Source organism: Paralichthys olivaceus, chromosome 10 (genome assembly GCF_024713975.1).
Source record: "Paralichthys olivaceus isolate ysfri-2021 chromosome 10, ASM2471397v2, whole genome shotgun sequence".
NCBI classification, from domain to species: Eukaryota; Metazoa; Chordata; class Actinopteri; order Pleuronectiformes; family Paralichthyidae; genus Paralichthys; species Paralichthys olivaceus.
The window spans coordinates 15,288,975-15,310,095 of NC_091102.1; the positions used below are offsets into that span (position 1 = coordinate 15,288,975).

The 21,121-nt window shown below is 39.3% G+C and overlaps 1 protein-coding gene across 1 annotated transcript in view; it reads left to right on the forward strand.

Annotated features, from left to right (window-relative positions):
- The window catches only part of LOC109631390 (ephrin type-A receptor 6), a 158,965-nt gene that overhangs the window by 122,833 nt on the left and 15,011 nt on the right, over positions 1 to 21,121 (forward strand). Inside the window, exons 6-9 of the mRNA XM_069533114.1 lie at positions 3,703 to 3,827; positions 4,668 to 4,830; positions 7,553 to 7,661; positions 18,879 to 18,949. Of these exons, the coding sequence (XP_069389215.1) occupies positions 3,703 to 3,827; positions 4,668 to 4,830; positions 7,553 to 7,661; positions 18,879 to 18,949 (468 nt within the window). The remainder of the gene's footprint in view (positions 1 to 3,702; positions 3,828 to 4,667; positions 4,831 to 7,552; positions 7,662 to 18,878; positions 18,950 to 21,121) is intronic.

Sequence of the window (21,121 nt, forward strand, 5' to 3'; positions counted from 1 at the left end):
AGTCTGATTCTCTCTTGAGCAGTGGGAGGCTGATTTGAATCTCTGACTCAGAGGGATAGAGTATTCAGGCTGTGTTTATTGCTCCCTATTAGGGGCCAATATGCTAACTGCAGATGCCCACCATCTTGCTGTGTCTTAGCTCGATGCCTTCACTGCATGACTCTAGCCACAAACCTGCGCTCTCTACCACCGCTGTTGAACCAAGCTGCCACAAGCAGCGAAGGAGCAATCTCAGAGCTTTGACAGAGTGCTTCATTAGAGTCAGATCAGATTAAATCCCCCTGAGAGGAGTTTTCCTTTTCACTGAGGACAGAAGGAGCAGAGGACACGAGCACAGTCTGAGTAAAATGTTCATATGAGAGGTTATATATATATATATATATATATATATATATATATAATAATAACACCTAATAAGTAGTAAAATAAATATCAGTAGCACAGACTTACTGTTTTTCTGTAAAGCCGAGGCTGTATTTTCTACCGCAGCTGCTTCATACTCTTTTATAATAACACATCTATGCACTCACATCAACCTCAACATACACATGTATGCACACACAGATACACACACACACACACACCATGCCCTTTGAGCTTCATGATTATGTTAATATTATTAACTGTTTTCACTCACGCATGATATTACGTTGTTCTGTTTTTTCGTTAACATTTCAGTCAACCTACCAAATCTTAAATGGCTATTAAGGTATCAGTTATTAAGGAGAAGCCAAGCATTGAAATACATTTAATAATGTAAAAGTGATTGTATATTAGAAGCTGCCCAGGTTACCCTTACAGTGTACAGCCCATTTCATTGGTTACTATCGTTTGATCCCATTAAAATGACTTTTAGGTGTGTTGTTGGTGCTTAATTAACTGCACGTTTGTAATGACAGTCACCATGAGTCCAAGCTTACAATCACATTCACAAACAGCAGACAACACATTACAATATGATCCAAAAGCTACGATGTTGTATTAGGACCTTAAGGAAGGAATAATGTGAATAATGTCCTTTTATAACAAGAATTAAGCCATAACATTATGAAAATGTGGTATTATCTAATGAGGGTCAAAAAGCCATAATATTTACAGAAAAATAATTTAGGAAAGGAGAACCAGTGATTGCCGTAGTTCCACTTTCTCTGGATCCAAATCGTAAAACAATCTCAATGTTTCTTGAAAAACTACAAAACACTTTTCAATATCATGCAAATGCAACTTTCTCAAAGTCTGTGTGGTCAACAGTCTTAGATTCGGATATTACCAGATAAAATTACTTATTCTCTTGATAGTATGGCTGTATTTTCGAAAATCTCTTTTTCCCTGTAAGTGGCTCTAAAACTCAGCTGTAAAAACATATCTGAGATTATTTGAATTTCATTTCTATCTTTTTAGAACAACAGCCCAATCATTTTTTTCCTGCATACTCAACTGTGTGCCCTCTTTATAGTTCAAATGATAGATAGTTGGAGAACAATTTTCCTCAACAGAACGAAGACTCAAAAACTGCCAAAGTGCATCTTTTTTCTTTTTTGTCTCCGTCCTCCCTCTTCAACCAAGCTCAAAAACCCATTGGATTCCCGGCTCTATAATATATTGATACTTAAGGTGCAAATTTGGAGTTGTGCTTAAAAAGACATTGAGGACAAGTTCAAACTTTACAATGTGCATGAGGACATAAACAGGTAAAGCCAACGAGAGAAGCCGATTGAATGGTCAGAAAACAGAGAGGTGGTGGTGGTGAGGACAACAAACACACATCAGTTGGATAAAGGGACCAGAGATGTTCACTTTCAGCTCCTTCTATTAGATTAGTAGCAGCAGGTCTCTCAGCACCTGACTAATAAGCTCAAACCCCATACAGCCTGCACTTTCATCTCATCTAACAGCTGACCCCTATCCCGACTCACCCTAACCCCCAAACCCTAAGCCCCCATATCTGATCCCTCATCTTTCCCCTGCTCACAAAGCCTCTGGCCCACTAATACTAATACTCAGCCTCAGCCTCAGCTGAAATGAGAACTTAAAAAAGCTTCCCCAGGCTTATACTGAGGAATAAACTAGTCAGTGCCATTGTGTCAAACTGAATGCACATGAGAAATGCAGGCCTACATTTTACAGCCACATAATGAGTCAGCTCTGTAACATTAGATGATATAATATATAATAATGACTCTCATGGCAGTTTCATCTGCTGACCTCTCCTGAGAACCTGGTGCAATTATTTACCCAGCAGATCCACGAAGCAAATCTAATGCAACTCAGTCCAAGAAAAGATAGCTCCCTCAACTTCTTTTCAATTAAAACTAGAGTCTTATGGGGGAGGCGTGTGAATGCTTTTCACTGTGATTGAGTGTGAGCATGGGTGTGGGATAATTATTGCTGACATGGTGGGCAGGTGTTGATCTACTGTGTGTTTCAATGAGTGTGTGTGTGTGTGCGTGTGTACTGACATACTCACACATTGTCTATATTGCTTGTATAAAGTTGTATTCAGTCCACATACTTGGGGTCAGCTGGTTCTCTCCATAGATCAACAAGAATAAGAGTTAGGTGTCACACGGGCAGCTCTGAGAAGCGGGACTGAATGATGGAAATGTCATTGAAAGGTATTTGGTTGTATAAAGCAGCAATATGCTGCATTATACAGATCTCAAGTAAAATGATCTCTAACTTCTTAGTCATCTGTGTTATAATTGATTTATACACACCTTCACAGTTAAATGAATCTTTTTCCACACTATTATATTATTAGTATATACATGTACAAGTACATATACTATATTCCTCTGCTCGTTACAGTGATTCTTTTAGCAATAGGCATGCAAGCATTGATATTTGTGGTGACTGTTTGTGCCTGTTCATAATTTGTGTGTGGCACAATACAATACAATAACAGTGTCTGTTACAACCAATCAGCCTATCACGGAAGCCACTGATCGATGAAATCTAAGCAAGTGTTTGTTTGGTTGACCATAGACACTGCACCTTCCAGGGTCATCAGCAACACGCCTGCCACGTTTCATCACCTATTGAGGAAATCAGTCAAGTAGCAAACACACTTGTAAAACATTGTGTTCCATTTATAGACTTAAACGTCCACTGTGTAGGATTTAGTGATATCTAGTGGTGATGTTGCAGATTGCAATGAACTGAATACCCTCTTCTTACCCCTCCCCTTCCATTCCAAGTGAGTGGGAGAACCTGCAGTGTCCATCGGGTAACCTAAAAATGCAAAAGACCCTCTCCAGAGCCATTGTTCTGCTATGTTTATCCATTCCAGGCAACATAGCAGATTGGCCAGGTCCACAGATTTCCCACAAAACTGGAATACCTCTGTTGTAGCTGATTAATCTTTTGTCTACTGGTTTGGAAAATGCAACATGGTCGACTGGCTCGTTCTCGTTTATTTTCGCACTGGTCATTATACTCTACTGAAAACATGATTATGAATACTATATTCAGTTTCTGCTAATAAATAAATCAAACCCACTGGTCTTTAAAGAAGCCGTAACACCTTGAAGAAGTTAGGTGTTCATTAAAGTCTGATGGAAAGTTGATTCTTCTCCATCTAGTATCAACATGAAATGTCAAAAAAAATTTATAACCCTTACTGGAGATGGCTTGAACAATTGATTCATGTGGTTAGACTCCAGACACTGGGGCTGACCTTTGTGTGTTGTGTCTTCAAACCAGGTCCGACTGTGTTCGGGGCACTAAAGAAGGACTGGGCCTCTCCGAACAGCATCGCTCTCTCCTGGCAGCAACCGGAACAGACAGCACTTCCCATCTTGGACTATGAGATCAAATATTATGAAAAGGTACAGTGACCCCCTGCTTATGTCCAGGTCTGATATTGTAGGACAGTACAGAGGTGAAGACCAATATAGACCCAAACTATAATCCTTGTTTTAGCAAAGAATTTAGCCAGGATGTTGAAAAAGAAAAATCACACAGGTGTGTCAATTCCTTTAAGATGTAGAGACGCCCCACACAGTCAGCCTATTATGTAATTAAAAAAAAAAAAAATTGTAATAACTGTGATGATATGCCAGTTTTAATGTATTGAAATAAAGAGTCATGTGATTTAGTTCACAGCTCAAGAACAAATATACGTTTCCAGTATTACTTAAATGTGCATCATTCACCACATCCTCAACTATGAACCACACAGTTATGTTGATTAAATAGTCATATAACTTTCTACAGACCACAGATTATATCCTGCTGTCCTGTCATCCATCATGTCCATTATGTTTTCTAAATAAAGTAAAGTAAGTCATTAAGTTAGCTCGTCATGTAATCATGTTTTCAGACTGAGAAGACGAGTCATATTCACACTCTCTCTGCAGACACTGATATCTATGCAGGATAACTACAGTCAACTGTTGCTCAATAAAAAAGTCTCACTAAAATAATCAAGTTTAACTTTAGGCTCTCTCTCGTACATTGTGGATAGATGACAGTCCTAATTATCGGTTGTGCACTCGGCGGCGGCCATAGTGAAAGAGAGCATAATTACACACATGTTGTGAGTGCACATTGAGGGAAAGATGCAGTTACATCCATCACATAGGTAAATCTTGTCGTCCCTGAGTCGGTAATTTTTGGTCAACACCTCTTGTGAATTATAATGGCTCATGTTTTACACTCCCCCACAGGAACACGAGCAGCTGAGCTACTCGTCTACCCGCACCAAGGCTCCCAGTGTGATCATCTCAGGTTTGAAACCAGCAACTTGGTACGTCTTCAGCGTACGCACCCGCACGCCGGCTGGATACAGTTCCTACTCACCTAAATACGAATATGAAACTACAGGAGACTGTGAGTACAAGCGTAACCTCCAGCCTTTGTGTCCCTGTGTTTGTACTTCTGCTGATGGCAATGTTTTCTGAGGGAAACATGATATTAACATGGACGTTTACGTTTGTCATGTGTTTTTGCTCCTCTTCAAGACAGTAAGTCACAGAGAGAAGATGCTATCGCTGCAAGTAGCAGCTCAGGGTCAGATGAAGTTTACATAGCCCAGAGCAGCACCAGGGCCGTTTGTAGGCACAACAGCAAATAATAAACCTGAATATGAAACCAAATACAGCAGCAACCACAAATAGGATTCCAACAAAAGCGCCTGGAAAATGTGTCTACGAAGGAAAATGAACATGTGCAGCCTTATAATCACAAACTCTTACATATAACACCTCTCTACTTTAAATTTGATCAAAGTGAATAGTGTAGTACTCGACTGCACTATAACATGTAAAGGAAATGTGGACATTGGAAGCCCATTAGTCTTCACATGCACAACATACTGTACATTATTGCTGATCCTTTTTCAAGCCCATATTATTGCCCTTTTACATTTCACGATGTGTTGTTCTTACCGTGCAGAAAACACGTGGCTTTGGTTTGCTTTAGTGAGACATCCACCTGTATGTACTATATAATGAGTGAATCTGGGCCCTGGCAGGCCCCAGCATTTCACTTAGACTGAAAGCAGCACGAAGATTTCTCACCCAGGACTTAGTAATTAGCAGCTAATCAGCCATGTTTTGGAAGAATTTGCAAAGTCACATAATCCATTTCACAGTTTCTATGTTTGCTCAGACTGTTTGCTTTTTGATTGGATGATAATATTCTAGACTGCATGATTTGAAAGAATCTGGCGATTATTTGTGATTGCTATTTAGCAAAATATCCGCATTTAGTTATTTTTATTGCATCTTACTTCATAATAATTTGAATATGCTCTATGGAGAAGTCACATGTTTTAGTCCAGAGCACTTTTTATACAAATTTGGCCATTTCACAATAAAAGCATGTAAATGACTTCAGTTGTATAAACCAAGGCGAAACTTAAGTTTTACAAACACTTTTAAGTTTTTGATCAAAACAGATTTTATTGTTTAATGTTCCCATGTTATACTTGTTGGGCTTTTTCCTTTTGTTTGTTTGTAAGAGGTATCTAAAGGTACAAATACCAGAGTCTGCAGCAAGAAAATACTACTCCCCCCCTGCCTGAAATGGCAGCAATCTACAGTATGATACAAATAATGGATACTTTCATTATTAGAGCATGTAAATCAAATCATAATTACCAACCGGTTAATGGTCAAAACGTGTGCATTTTAACTGAATGAGCTCATTTTTGGCAAAAGTGAATCTGTACAGTGAATGTCATATGACTGCCATGAACAAACCCTAAAAGATATCAGTAGCAATGGAAATCAAATCATTAAAAACGTTCAGCAGACGAGTGTGACTACACAGCCTTCATGTTTTCTGGATGTGTGTGAGTAGTAGCTTTATTGCAAGTGTAGTCATAAAATACAAAGGTCCGGCTGCCCTTTTATGTCAGGTCAGGTATTGTTGAGGGTGATTTGGCTTCACAGTGGCCCTCTCCCTTCCAAAGCTGCAGAGCTCTGCTTTATCTGCGGATCAGACAGTGCTCGACCAAGCCTTTGTACTGGCCCGGCCCTTTTATCTGAGAGAGAGAGAGAAAGCTGATTTGGCCCCTGTTGCTCGCTCCTGCTCCGTCAGTCTCTGGCCACCTGTCAGTCAGTCTCACACGTTCCATCCTTCAGTCTGTCACTTCCTCATCCCTCACTTTGCATTCTTCATCCTGTCCTCTGTCAGTGCACTATCTCTGACCTCTCTCACACACACACACACACACACACACACACACCACATTGCAACAGCTTCAGTCCAACACATCTGCTTCGTTAGGGATGTGTGTGTGAAGTTGATGGCTGGGAGAAATGTCTTGTGTAATCTGGCCACCGCCACTTTCACTCACCCTCCTGCTGAGTGATCTGTAATTACTTTTATCTAGCAACACACACACACACACACACACACACACACACACACACACACACACACACACACACACACACACACACTCACACTCACACTCTTGACACTGCCCGTGCACATATGCTCCTGACTTACCACTCACACACCCCCACGTTCCGTACAGTATAAAAGCACGCGGGCCTCACTCTTCGGGCTGGTGACCACACACCCTGATCCTCAATTCATATTCATTAAGTGCACAATATTATAGAAATAAATTTGGTAATGGCAATCATCTTTCAATTATCTGGGATTCGTTAGCCTTGTGACAAGACACAGAAAAAGGGAAAATCATGAATATCAAATGGGACCAATTTAACCAAATGATCATGGACTAAATCACAATTTCATGAATGAATAATATTAATTAAACAGACGCAGGCGTATGAATCGCTCTGGTATGAAAGCTGACGGAGGGTTTTTTGCATGACAAAGAGCTGATCAAACATCTTTCCATCAAGAGAGCGTATATGGTCTATGTATGGTGCACTGGTGGAGAGGAATATTTAAGATGTTGAATTAAAAATGTTCTCTTTCTTCTCGTGTTCCCTGCCTCCTGTGTCATTTCCCTCTTTTTCTTCCCTCACAGCTTTTATTATCCTTCCCTTGCTCCTTACATTCAACTTCTCATACTTAATGGCATTTTTCTCTTCTCCTTATTCACACGGCCCTCCACCTCCCCCTCCTTCAGCATCAGACATAGCCTCGGATCAAGGCCAGGTGTTGGTCATCGTCACGGCAGCAGTGGGTGGATTTACCCTTCTCGTCATCCTCACACTCTTCCTCCTCATCACCGGAAGGTAAGATAGTTTAGTGTTCAACTGCATTGTTTGGTTTGAGTTTGCACTGTGAATTTCCTGACAGTCCATTTGTGATATCTACTCACTCTTAGTTTTGTCGCACATCTTGCGGCAGATCAATTGTTTAAGTCGCAGTAGTTTGAGAAGTTTTGTTAACCTTAAGCCGGGCTCAGACTTCAGAGTGTTCGGGCCAATTTCTCCCTGACTCAGCCCTCCTGACAATCAGACTTCGTATCCGGTGTGGGACCTTGGTCATCAGCGATGTTCAGCCCAGATCATAATGTGTAGAGTTTACAGATCCAGTCTCAAACCTCACAAACTGTGTCCTAAAGGTCTCAACAGTATCCTGTAGTGTGTGATGTGTTGTTATTGTTTAGGTCTTGCAGTGTGTGCATGTTTCATATGATAGAGAAGAACAGAGGTGAGGTGTAAAACTCCTGCAGGCTTAGTCTGGCTTCTTTTCTGACTTAGCTCAGCCACCTTCAACCAGAATGACCTCAACCTATGTAAGTGTCCAGGGTCTTAATCAGCCTTTTTTACAGCTGATAATTTGACTGGTCTCAGTAGGGGAGGCTACGGTGTTCCTGATAACATCACTGCCTCTGTCCTGGTGGGTCATTTCATGATTTACACCAGGGCTTTGTGTCAGAAAGTCCAAAAAAGTCTAAATACTCCCAGGATATAACTGCAATTCATCTAAATGCATTTGTGTATGAACAATATCAACATAAACTATAAAGAGAGTAAGATTTAGGCTACAAAGATCTTTTAACTTTCTGGTGAAACTCCTTCTTGAACAACTTGAGAAGCGGATAACTTTTATTTTGCTTGTTCTGTATCCAAATTATCTGCCCCCTCTACACCTGTGGTTTCCCTCCTGAACCAAGTAATACAATACTCTCCAGTGAAAATTGTGTCTTTGTGTCTGGTACACTATTGGAGTATCATAGTTATGTTAACAATTTAGTTTCATGTAAATGTTGTGGATCGTTCGTCTCAAAGACTACTTGGTTGGTCATCAAATGATGGTTGCCTTGGTTGTCACGGTTACACTTGTAAAAATTAGGTTAAGGAAAGGTCAGAGATAAAATGATTATAATATTATACCATTAAAACAAAGGTTTCCTGTGTGTCTGCATTCTGTTGAACAATTAATCCACTCCAAATATGGACTGTTTTATAATTATCAGCAAGGCAAGGAGTAAAACCATTAAAAACATTAAAGGCATGAAATTCCCAAAAAGACAATAAAAATAAAACAATAAATAGTCCATAGTAAAAGATAAGTAATTAAATTAACTAATTATGGCCAATTATTATTGGCAGTATAAAAGTAAAGTGTAGTGTTTCATCAAAAGTCATCTAAAAATAATCATATGTTATGTATATATTATAAAAGATTCCTTGATTGTATCCTGATATAGACAGAAGTACACAGACAAACTGTAAATGTATAACAGAGGAGACTGACACACATATCAAAGATATTCAGAGAAGCAATGAAACTCAGAGAGTCTACACACACACTGAAGACACACACACATAAACTCACACAGAGCCAAGGTGTTTGTGTGTCTGCAGACGTGTGTGTAGGTGTGCGCATCTTGCAAGAGAGAAATCAACAACAGCACGGGGGCATGAACAGATTGGACTTTGTTTAAGAAGTTTGGAGTTTGAAAACAAAATCATTTGACATTTCACCATGAAGATGCTGAATAAAAAATAAATACGCTTGCAAGTACAGCCAGAAAAATTCAACATCACAAAACCTTGGACTGTTTCACATAATACACCACCTTTTCAATTTTTTTTTTCCATAGCGATGCACAGGGTCATGTTTAAATGAAGATAATTATGTAAGTAGTATCATTGGTATAACCCCATAGACAGAAATACAAGTATATAAATGAATTTAGGAGCGTAAAACAGCATTAGGAGAGTTCATATATGGTTAATTAATGAATTAATAAACGTACTAAACGCCATAAACTATACATCACTAAGTTCACAGAATGGAAACAGATTATTAAAGAATTGATTGACATTGTTTCATTTGGGTGTTGATATGTAGTTTTAGTTTAGGTTGTAAACAGACGACCCTTGATCAGCTGGTTAGCATATTAGCCCTATCAGCTACAATAGTTAATCCATTAGCCCCACAAGTGTTTTCTAGCTAAGTAAACTTTGATTGTTGTCTATTTTACAAGATTGCTTGGACAACAAAAGATACACATATCTTAATTAATACAAATGTATAGTAAAGGAATAAATACTTTGTCACAAGTAGAAATTGAAATGTGGCTGAGGTAAATACATTTTAATATTGTTATACAGCCTTTCTAAGATAAGATATAATTAGATAAGATAAGATCATTCTTTATTTGTCCCACAGTGGGGACATTTGTGTTACAGCAGCAAGATAGAGACATCATTAAAGGTAACAAATACAATTCAAACACAAGGAACATATATAAGATACAAATAATATATACAATTCAAACAGAATATATGCAGACATACATATAAACATATGTGAACATTATATAGTTACTGGTTTGCACCTTCTGAGCTCTCAGTGCAGAGTAAGAATGATAACATAGGATGTGCTGGTTGCATAATGAACTGACTTAATGAACACAAATATGCTTTCTTATGAACTTGAACCTCAGTTTTTCTGCAGGCAGCATCTGGCATCCTTTGTAAACTGAAGCTTAAAACTCATCGCAGAAATCCACTGTGCTGGTTTCCACTGAATGTCCACAATTAGACATTCAACTTGGCAGGTATGAGGTCAGTGTTGTATCAGACGAGGTGCACCACTTCCTGCTGAAGGCCATATTGTTGGTGTGATTGTTATGTCAAAGGTAGCAGAACAGAAGGCTGAAAGGATTTAGAGTATGTTTCTTATTATTATGACGCAATCTCAGGATGTGTAGGAGGTCTCTGCTCCTATTGTATTTATAAGATAGCATAAGAGATACATCAAACCCTTCAGGCTTTTTGCGATCAGCCCCCCTTTTTTTTTAACCTGAATCCAGTTAAGAGCAGCGAAAGCAGGAGTTGAAGTGTTTTTTGACTTTATCACCACCTGTCATATCTGCAATCCCTCTGCCCTGTGTAGGAGGGACTCTCGCTCTCCTGCACTTTGAAAAAGCTGCAAAAGTACTTGAGCTGCCGGAAAAAAAAAAGATCAGAACTCCTCGTCACATCGCTCTCACAGATGTAAGGTGGTACAACATAAGTGAGGACACATAAGAGGACTGGGCGTACGAGGAGTTTTAACACCTGGCTGCCCTGAAAGCTTTCTAAATTTACATCTGTTTGCATTCGCCTCTGCTAAATTTGAAAGAGCGGGGGAAACTTCAGCGAGAGCAAAGTTGTCCTGATTGCACAGATGCAACCTATAGTTGAAGAGTTTTAGAGTGTGTGTGTGTGCTGTTTATCCTTGGATTGCCTGTCGAACATTGCAACTCTTTTCTTTTTTTATCATTTTTTATCACTTCATATATGTTTAAATCCTGTCTTTCATCTGCGACCTGCTGCTGCGTGCCGTGGTGAGGTGACTGTGAAGGATGTTAGGGCGAGAGAGGAGTGGTGTGAATTACACTGATGCTTTGATCAGCACTGTAGGCAAGGTTGTTTTACTGTGTGTGTGTATGTGTGTGTGTGCATATGTGTTTGTGTGAACCTGCGTTAAAACAATGCTCAAAAGCCCAGAGAGCAGCAGAAGTAGCCAAGGGTCTCTGTGTGTGATAACTGTCTTTGTGTGTGTGTGTGTGTGTGTGTGTGTACGCAGCCTCTTTTCAACATGAAAGCCAGCGAGACAGAAGGATAGGCGGATAAAGGGGATCAGAGGATGGGACTGGAAAAGACTGATAAAGGCACATGCCAACATTTCTTTAATGAACAGCTTGACCCCATCAGCGGAGGTCAACAGTAGCTTTCTAAATCCCCCTTCTCCTCCTCTCTTGCCAGTGTCGCTCACCATGTTATCTGCTGTGTCTGTCAGCGTCCGGGATCCCACAGACTTTGCCTTTAGCCGAGACCTGATCTGGCAACCTGCGGCTCGTAGCCCTCTGACACCTGCTTTAATCTGGCAACCTGGGTGGTGTTAAGTCTTCAAAAACGAAGGAAGCTCACATGTTGATCACAGCAGCCCACACACACCCTTGCAGGCAACCGTTTACAGGTGCACTTAGTTGGCGTTGTCTGTCCTAACTTATCCAATGAACCTGTATCATCTCATCATTTAGGCAGTTAATGAGGACATACAATATTTTCTACTAGTCTGTTTTTAATGATTGGGACATAGACGAGGCAGCACCTGTACATTCAGTTAAAATTTTTGTGAAAACAGAAATGTCCTGTTGACGTTGAGTGTGTAATGTAAAAGGTGCTGCTCCTGGTGATGAACTCATACATCCTGACTCAGCAGTTTTAGGCTCTTTAGAGTCATGTCCATCGCGCTGCACCATCAGCGTCTGATCGGTCCAAAATCCATTCTGCAGCACAACAACGAGCACGAACGCACAACCAGAGATATGAACAGTTACAACAGCAGATGGTGAGGGCCCCATTGAGCGCTGATATCAACATCATGAGTCAGTCTGGGATTTTATGAAAAGAAAGACAACACTAAGACGATCACAAATCCACAGAAGAAGAGCAAGTTCCGCAAATGAATGATAATGTTGCTCTTTGTCTGTGTGATGTGTACTTGAGCTGATATGTTCCCTATTTATAAAGTGAGTGTGTCACTGTTGCTCTAACAGCCAGAGTAGCCCACCACAAGTATGATACAGGAGAGTCACACACATTGTTATAAAACAGAAATTCAGCCGACTTACCTTACCTTACAATAAACATAATGTTATATCTAAAAACCCAAAAGACAAGTGGCCAACAAACTTTAAGTTGATTTATTTTCAGGCAATTTGTACTTTTTTATGCCACTTCAATCAGAGTAAAGCGTCTGGAGCAGCAGAGACTCTGCCGAGACTCCGTCATAATGATGAGATTGACCGCTGCATTGGGGAATAGGCTACATTGGCAAGTACTTTTACTTATATACTTAAAGTATATTAACAAGTAAGTAATAATTAACTATGATTTAAGTACATTTTGGCAATTTATTTGTACTTTTTCTAGTTTGAGAACTTCATCCACCATTGTCAGATTTTTCATCATTGGAGATTTTCGTGCAACTTATGCATCCTAGACCTTCTTGACCAGATTTCTGAGTTGCACAACTCATTTTAGAGTTGGACCAAACTTCAGCTCTGTTGTGCATCATTTGTGTGCATGAGGTGTTCGAGCTGCGTCTGTTCAATGTTGGCAGATGTGGTCAAGAAGTTGTTTTTCTCCCTCTTTAGCTTTGTGAACACACAGCTTTATGCTCTGAATAGCCTCCATTATCATTTACATTTTCAATCGGATGGACTGAGAGGTGGACAAAGGTCAGCTTGAATCCATGGACCCATCCTGCCATGTGTCAACAGTCCAGCCTGGTGGTGACGGTTTATGGCCACACTTTATCCATCTTCTAACAGCAGGAGACTGCTCCCTGTCACACAGCAGAAGTCGTCTCACACTGGTTTCAGGAACATGACAATGAGCTGAGCGAACGTCCGTGTCCTCCCCAGTCACAGGATAATAGAACACCTTTGGGACGTGGAAGAAGGAAGCTTCACAGCATGCTTGTGTTTTGAGAGCAAAGGGAGAACCATCCAAGTATTAGTATGGTGTTCCTGTCAAAGTACTCGGTGAGTGTAATTCCCACGAGTACTTGACTTGAGGTCCGCTGTGGGTGTAGCAGAACTTTTTTTTTTATTTTTTGCTGGAAATGGTGGACAACAGGCATTTAGACTCAATGATACAGTAAATAATCCAATAAAATGAAATTAGAAATGGACAGAGTGAAAGAATAGACCAATTCTTATCTTAGACTACTATTACACAAACTCATAATTTTAGATTAGATCAGATTTAACTAATGATGTAATTAGATGCAATTAATTTGTTTGCATTTGTTTTTCATCTGTATTTGTTAAATCAACTTCATGTATTCTTTCCATCAAAGTTTTTGTGCACTTTTATTTGCTGTGTTTAGATTAGTGAGAGTAGTAAGAGTTCAGTGAGTGCACATAAAAGAAAACTACATATTTCACACAGCCCTAATCCAAAGACGTGAGCAAACTGTATCTACAAGTAGTTACCCCTTGTACTGTACCACTAGTGATGTACTCTCATAGGTTCATTGATGCTGTTCATCCATGTTTTGTGCTTGGTCGGATAGAAAATGTGTCATTTAGTTATGTTATATTTTTGTTTATCTGCTTTATGATTCAGACAGTATGGTCTTTTTGTAATACAAATATTTTATGTGAAGAGTGCATCGTTATAAGGACCAAGAAAATGTACTGTCATTTTAATTGTAATGTATTTTGTGATACAAATCAGTGCAGTAGTTGCAGCTTAGGTTCAGTGGGGACTATATTTGAAGGTAGTGACATTGTTGGAATGTACTCTATGATTTTAAGCTGTCTCTGTGGATTTATTCTCTGTCATCTCCTAATTATAAATTGAGATAGATTCGCAGAATATTAATGTTTCTCCTGTAGCCTGTTAATGTGTCAGGATATTGGGACTTGGGGGAAAGTGGTGCACAAACAAAAGGAACAGTTTGCCCGGGGACCTGTGAGCAGCACATAGTGTAAAAATCTTCACTCTTATCATTTTATTTCATCTATGATTTAACTTCTTTTTTTTTTTCATTTTCTTTGTATCCAATTTGTTTGACTTTTCCTTTTAAAATCTATTCCATGGTTGATTGTCTGCATTTCATTTGTTTTATCTTATTCTTCATCCATCAGTCAATTATGAAGCACTTTGAACTGCACGAACTTATATTAAAGGTATATACAAATAAAGTTTGATTGAGTGACAAAGTGAGATATAATGAACTAAAATCTAAATCCATATTTACAAAAACATCAGATAAGATAAGATATGATAACCCAGATCCAAACCAAATATGGTCGTACTGTTTTGTCCTTTGGGACGTACAGTTGGACACCTCTGTCTCTCAGCTCGTCCAAGTCTCCAGGAGGGAGACAGTATCTCTCATCCAGTCTACAGTGGCATGGGGGCCCAGGGCTGTGGGGGGTTAGAAGAGACGTGCTTGTCTGGAGCAGTGACAGTGAAGAGAGGATTTTCCTCTGAAGTGACAGTGTGACTACGAGAGATCTCTGTTTCTGTCTCTGCTCTGGCAAGTTGGGGGTTTGGGTCAAGCCTCTGGGCTCTGCTCTTCTACTTGCTGCCACTCCTCCCTTTCTCAGACATGCTCTTTATTACGTAAATGTTCGGAGGTTTAACATGTCATCTCGTGTTTGAATAAGCGGAAGCTTTGCATGCCAATAAACGTCAGGATGGCAGGCTGTCGAGGTAGCACCTAACATTTCATCTTGAACGCTGCTTAATTCTGAACTAGAAAGGGACTCAGTTGAGTTCATACCTCGGAAAAGGCCTAACAGTCCCCTTATGGCCACATTTGGATTCACTTAATCCAGATTTGGAGCATATTGAATACACTGAATATAAATCCCCACAATATATTTTTTCATCATGAATTGTTCTTTGAGAAATCAAGAAAAATGTGGAAAAATGCTCCGTCTCACAATGTGTAAGAAATTAAAAAGAAATCCCTGGATCTGATCCAAATCAAAATGTGATTTTCCTGACCCATACCACATCCTTCCACCAAGTTTCATGGTAATCTGTCCAGTAGGTTTTACATAATCCTGCTAACTAACAGACAAACAAACAAACGCAGATGAAAACAAAATCTCCTTGGCGGAGGTAAATTAACTCTGTGATGTTTGGGTATGAAAGCATTAATTTCTCATTTGATTATCATTGCTTGTGTTAATGAGCTGCTTTTTGAGTTGTTGAGAAAATACTCAACAATTTCTGCCAGAAAAAAAGTGTGTTTTACGAACTCACTACAAAAGTCACAACTTGAAGTTTTGTCATTTGTAACAGCAGCATGATATTCTCCACCTGATCTATTAAATGATGAAATATTGGGTGAATGTATTAGAGGGTCCACCAGGGAGATGTGGGAGTAAGCATCCTTCATACGCACGGTCATTAATTACAGAAAGATACGTTGTTAAATTCACCAGCGATTCCTCCTGTGTATAAGAACTCATAGCACCTGTTTTTCTTCATCATTATTTTCCGTCTCACGGCTCCTCTCTTGCAGCGACACCTCCGCACCTCGGGCACCAGGCGACAAATACTCTGTGAGCACCACAGGATCTTTTTTTAACTTCCCTTCATATCATCATATATAAAGATGGACGACATGACAGCTTCCCAAAAGTGAAGCAAAAGCGTCTTTATCGCCCCTGAAGTATAGGTTGTAAACACTGCCACCTCCATGTTAGTGGATGGGACACGGACCAAACTAAACAATCAAAATCAAGTCAAATAGATTTTTCTCAGAGAAGTTTATTTATCACACTGATGTTTGTTAAAGTGTTCATGTTTCTGGTAAGTTTGGTTTTAATTACATTTGATGCCATAAAGATGCCATGAAAGGCCATGATTGACAGCTGAGACTGTCTCGCCATTGGTTGGACCTCAATCCCACACCTTCATCCCCATTCACTACTCCGAGAGTCACTTACTCCAAATGTCGCCATCAGCACAAGCTGGCAGTGTTCGTATCCAGGATAATGTGGCTAGATTTCTGGATAGAGGGAGGAAGTGGAGATGTGTCGCCCATCTTTATATCGAGTTTATGGTTTAAAATGAGTCATTGCTAAACATTGAGATAATGGCGAACCACGTCTGAATGACAGAAGGACATTATTTGAACATTAGGCCAGATGTTTGACTTAATGGGCGATTTCAGCACAACTATTTGAAATAAAAATACACTCTCCCTCTAACCATAACTAATATGTGATCATGGAAATTGTTGGTTTCTATTTATTTAATTTATTTACAGATGTTGTGAGGTTTGGAGCCATTGAGAATGTGCCACTATAATACATGTGGGTTGCAGCAGTGTTTTCAAAGGCAATCACAATGGAATCTGATTAAGTTGTAACCTAATATTAGTATCTGTTTAACTTTGATGAACCTTAACCTTTTTCTTTTTCTTTTTGTGCCTTAATGTTTGTAATTATGTTCCGCGCAGTGTCACTGTGACATTACCATTTCAGGAATGAAAACTGTGAAAAAGAGCCTCCACGGATGTAAATGATAATTTATTACTACAATTCCTGTATTTGCTTGATTCTTTAAATTGTTTGAAAAAGAATAGTCTGCTGATGAACGTGTCAGCAGAACAACCTTTATGTTTTCATTTAGCAGCAGTGAATTCACAGAGGTGTGACTGTAGAGAAGGAAATTATTTCTGCCTGTTTACAGGATCATCATGAAAGTGGACTGTGAACATGGGATTTAATCTAATATGTCTTTTTCAGACATCTCACTCTAACAAAATGACTTCCAGCTATTGGATTAACACACTGCTGAGAAATAACGTTTTTCACCTTCTATTGCAGATCTGTTCGACCAAATCTGACCCATAGACTGTACATAGATGCACAGAATGGCAGCCCACCAAAAGTGAAGACAAGGCATCTTGATAGATAAATAGTTATTTTAGGCAGTTTTTATCACAATGACTAAATGTTCATGCTTCTGATAAGTTTGGTTTTACTTTGTTACTTTGTTACTTACTTGAAGACTGACTGACTGGCTGATTGGTGGAACACATTCCCCAATCACTACTGTGCAGACTCTTGCTCCCAATCCGCAAAATGGCATCAGTCATATCCAGTATATTTTTGTTTCATTTTTGAGAGATATGGAGATATATTGTGGAGATATATTGTTAAATTTTACATCAAATGTATGGCTCACATGGATTTTGTATGAGTCATATAAGCTGTTTTCAGACATGATCTCCGGAGAATTTTGTCCGAACTATATCTAGAGTTTTCCTCTCACACATGAACAACGCATCAGTAGATTCTCTGCTCATTCGTGTTCACAAAACCATCTAATCCCTCGGGGCATTCAGTTGAGCAGTGGTGCAGCAGGCAGAAACAGGATGTAGCAGATTAATTCTGCTACGGGGATGTTTTTGTTTACAATCCATCAACATCTTATCACCACAAACTCTCTTGACATCTTTGTTTTCCACGTGTGTGACACCTCTGTTTCACCCGGAGATATTTGTATTCTTTTCTTTTTATAATTTTGAGTCTATCACGCATTAGAAATATCATCAAGCCCCCCACTCACTTGCATTGAATCCTACATAGCATCCCCTGCTGTGAACTTTCTGCAGACTATATAAAAGGGGGCTGGCCAGAGAAACGCTGTCTGAAGGCCGCTTTAATGACCGATATGTTTTTTTTCATTTCAGTTTGGGCTTAGGTTTTGGTCCTTCCATAGTTCCATGTGTGTCAGTTTCACCTGTGTCTTGTAATACTATGGGACGCCAGTAGTTGTTGTTGTTCTATCTATTCTATATCTATAATATATATATATATATGTATATATATATATATATATTATATTGTTTATTTCTTTTCTTATTGTTAATGCTATAAGCTGTAGTTTTGCCTGTGGTGTTTGATTCTGCTCGGTGCTCAGTGTTAAAGCTTTCATGAACTGCTTATATGGTTAGATGTCATGGATCGTAACTTTTAAGAGACTAATTAGCCACTGAGATATAACTCTACCTCTTTCCTGTTTCTACTCACACTATCTGCTCCATGTCGTAGCTCTCTTTTTCTACCACCTTTGTTGTATTTTTCCACCTATCGCTTGTTAGAAAAACTCCCTGTAGAAATTAGGAACCTTTTAAGAGCTTTCACTTCATGGAACCAAACTTTAGGAGCCACTTTACAAATTTCAAACCTCAGCACGTACTCAGTGTGAGGTTGCAAAAATTCCATGTACAATCTGCCAATAGAGGTGTTAGTGCATAAGCGTGAAAAGACACATGAAACTTCTTCTTAGTTCCCAATGAATCTTTTATTTTGAACTCCCACCTGCAAACACACACACACACGCCTGTATCCTTTCCTGTACAAATCTTATATACAGACTTCTTTTCCAGTTTATTGCACAAACGCATATTGTGTCACATTTGCGGATGATCCCTTGACTCATGTCATTTAATGTGTTTTCCAGGTGTCAGTGGTACTTTAAAGCCAAGATGACCTCTGAAGAGAAGAGGAGGACCAGTTATCAGAATGGACATGGTGAGTCAGATTAGTCTTTGTCTCTCCTTTTTCTCATTTTAAAGAGTATTTGAACAATAGTTTCAGGGATGAAGACATAAAAAAAAATCAACAAAAACTCTTTTTACCACAATTTTCCATCATTTGTCTCTTACACTGTTCTGTTTTTATTGATTCTCTTTTTTATGTTGTGGTTTTAAATTGCTTCTTCATCTGTCCCGCTCTCATGAACACGATAATGACTTCAAAACATCACTGTTCAAAGGTCAATATCACTCCGAGCTCACAAATTAGGATGTTGGTCATAACCCAAGATTCAATGCACTATTTATTACTATTTTTCAGGCAAATGTCTAATTGAGGAAGTTTGGGCATTTCATATCCAAATGGGCAACCTTCCATTGACATCATAATTTTCAGCAGTGAATTGCCTTCATGTACTTCCTTCTGTATCTTAACCAGTTGCCTTTTGGTGCAGCACTTTGTAGTTTGGTTGGTGGAGGCATTTAACCATGATGCAATTATTTGTTTGGTTTTCTGACCTGCCTGCTACTGCACTATTATAATTGTCTATCTCTATTTTCTGTCTTTTAATGCCCATTCTTTCATACCTGGTATAAAAAAATAAAAAAAATCTGAGCTGCAAGGTGAAAAAAAAATAACAAAGAGCACTGAAAAATGAGCTTGAGGAGAAACGGAGAGGAAAGAGAAATGAGGGTCAGGTCGACCGGGTAGAAGCAGAGGACAAAGAAAGATGAGGAATATTTTAAGATGACGATTTGATCTAGGCTAGAGAGTCAGAAACAGAGAGAGGTAAGAGACGATATCAAATTAGTTTTTGAAAGTTAACTAAGTGCCACACAGTTCACTGGGATTTAAGATACAGAAACAAACACCTCTTGTGTGTTGATTTAAAAAGTATTGGTCTGTCCCCTGTGTCCTGTCTCTGGACTCAGCGCTGAGTGTTGAGCAGATGTTCTGAGAGGGGAACAGGCTCCTCTGGGTTCTGCTGCTGCTGGTTTAAGCAACTGAGACTGAAACTGATTGTTGTGTTAGGTTTTGTGATATTGTATTGATCCCTAAAGGAGAAACAACACAGTTTTTGTGTAATAAGCTGTGTCCCTACCTCCTTTTCACTGACTTGCTCATGGACACTTCATCAGGGTGGACACTCTCTGCATTATTGAGCTACTCGGCTCAACACAAGAAAGACAGGGAACAGAGTGCTGGTGTTGCTGCTCCGGAGCATGTGTGAGTCTCAGAGACATTCAGGTCAACTACACAGAAGACATTGAGCTTCAGACGGGCTAACTTGTCTAATTGACTCCCAGCTCATAATCAATAGCAGTGGGGAAATGTGTCTCCGCACGTCTATAACCATTTGTCTCAGGGGTGATCAAATCACTGTTGTAGTTTTTATGTGATGCACTGTGACACAAAAAGTAGAAGAAACACATTAAACTGTCTTTTGGCTGTAAATACCTAAGTCATATGGACAGAAAGCACTTTTTCTGTTTTTTTCACATATATTTTGGCAGTGGGGATTTTTAGTGGAGCTGAGTTTGTGTCTGATGTTTCCCGACAGACCTATTAGATGAGCTTAAGTACCCTTTTACTGACGCCACCTATTCTATTCCTAATATGTTCATTTACTTTTATTTTGCCCAAGATGTTATTTAACACTATTAATTGTGTGGTGTAAAAATGGAAATTATGGAGACTGGCTTTTTTTGCATGCACAATTAGCCACATAGTGTTCATGCCCTCTCAAGTCTAAGTTCTTATTTACACATGTACAACTCCTGAATAAAACATAATTAGCTGGTCCAACATTATAAGGTTCATGTGAGGCGTGTCCTTGGTAATCATCTTACTGTAGCTTTTAGTTTATTGGTTGATTTGACAATGCAGCTCGTCCGTTGTTCGATTCCCAGCTCTTCTAGTCTGCAAGCTGTCCTTGTCAACGAATCCCAAATTGCCCATGTTGGCTGTGCCGAGACGGATGTGTGAGTGATGTAGAAGCACTGTAATAATGTGTGTATGAATGGCTGAGAGTGAACTGTGAACTTTAAGCATCTAAAAGCTATACCCTCACACAGATTTGTAATCCTATGTGTTCCCTCTAAACCAAAATGTGTCAGTGTTCCACATTCCCAGAGAAAAATGCAGGATTACATCCTCAGCTGCAAGAGC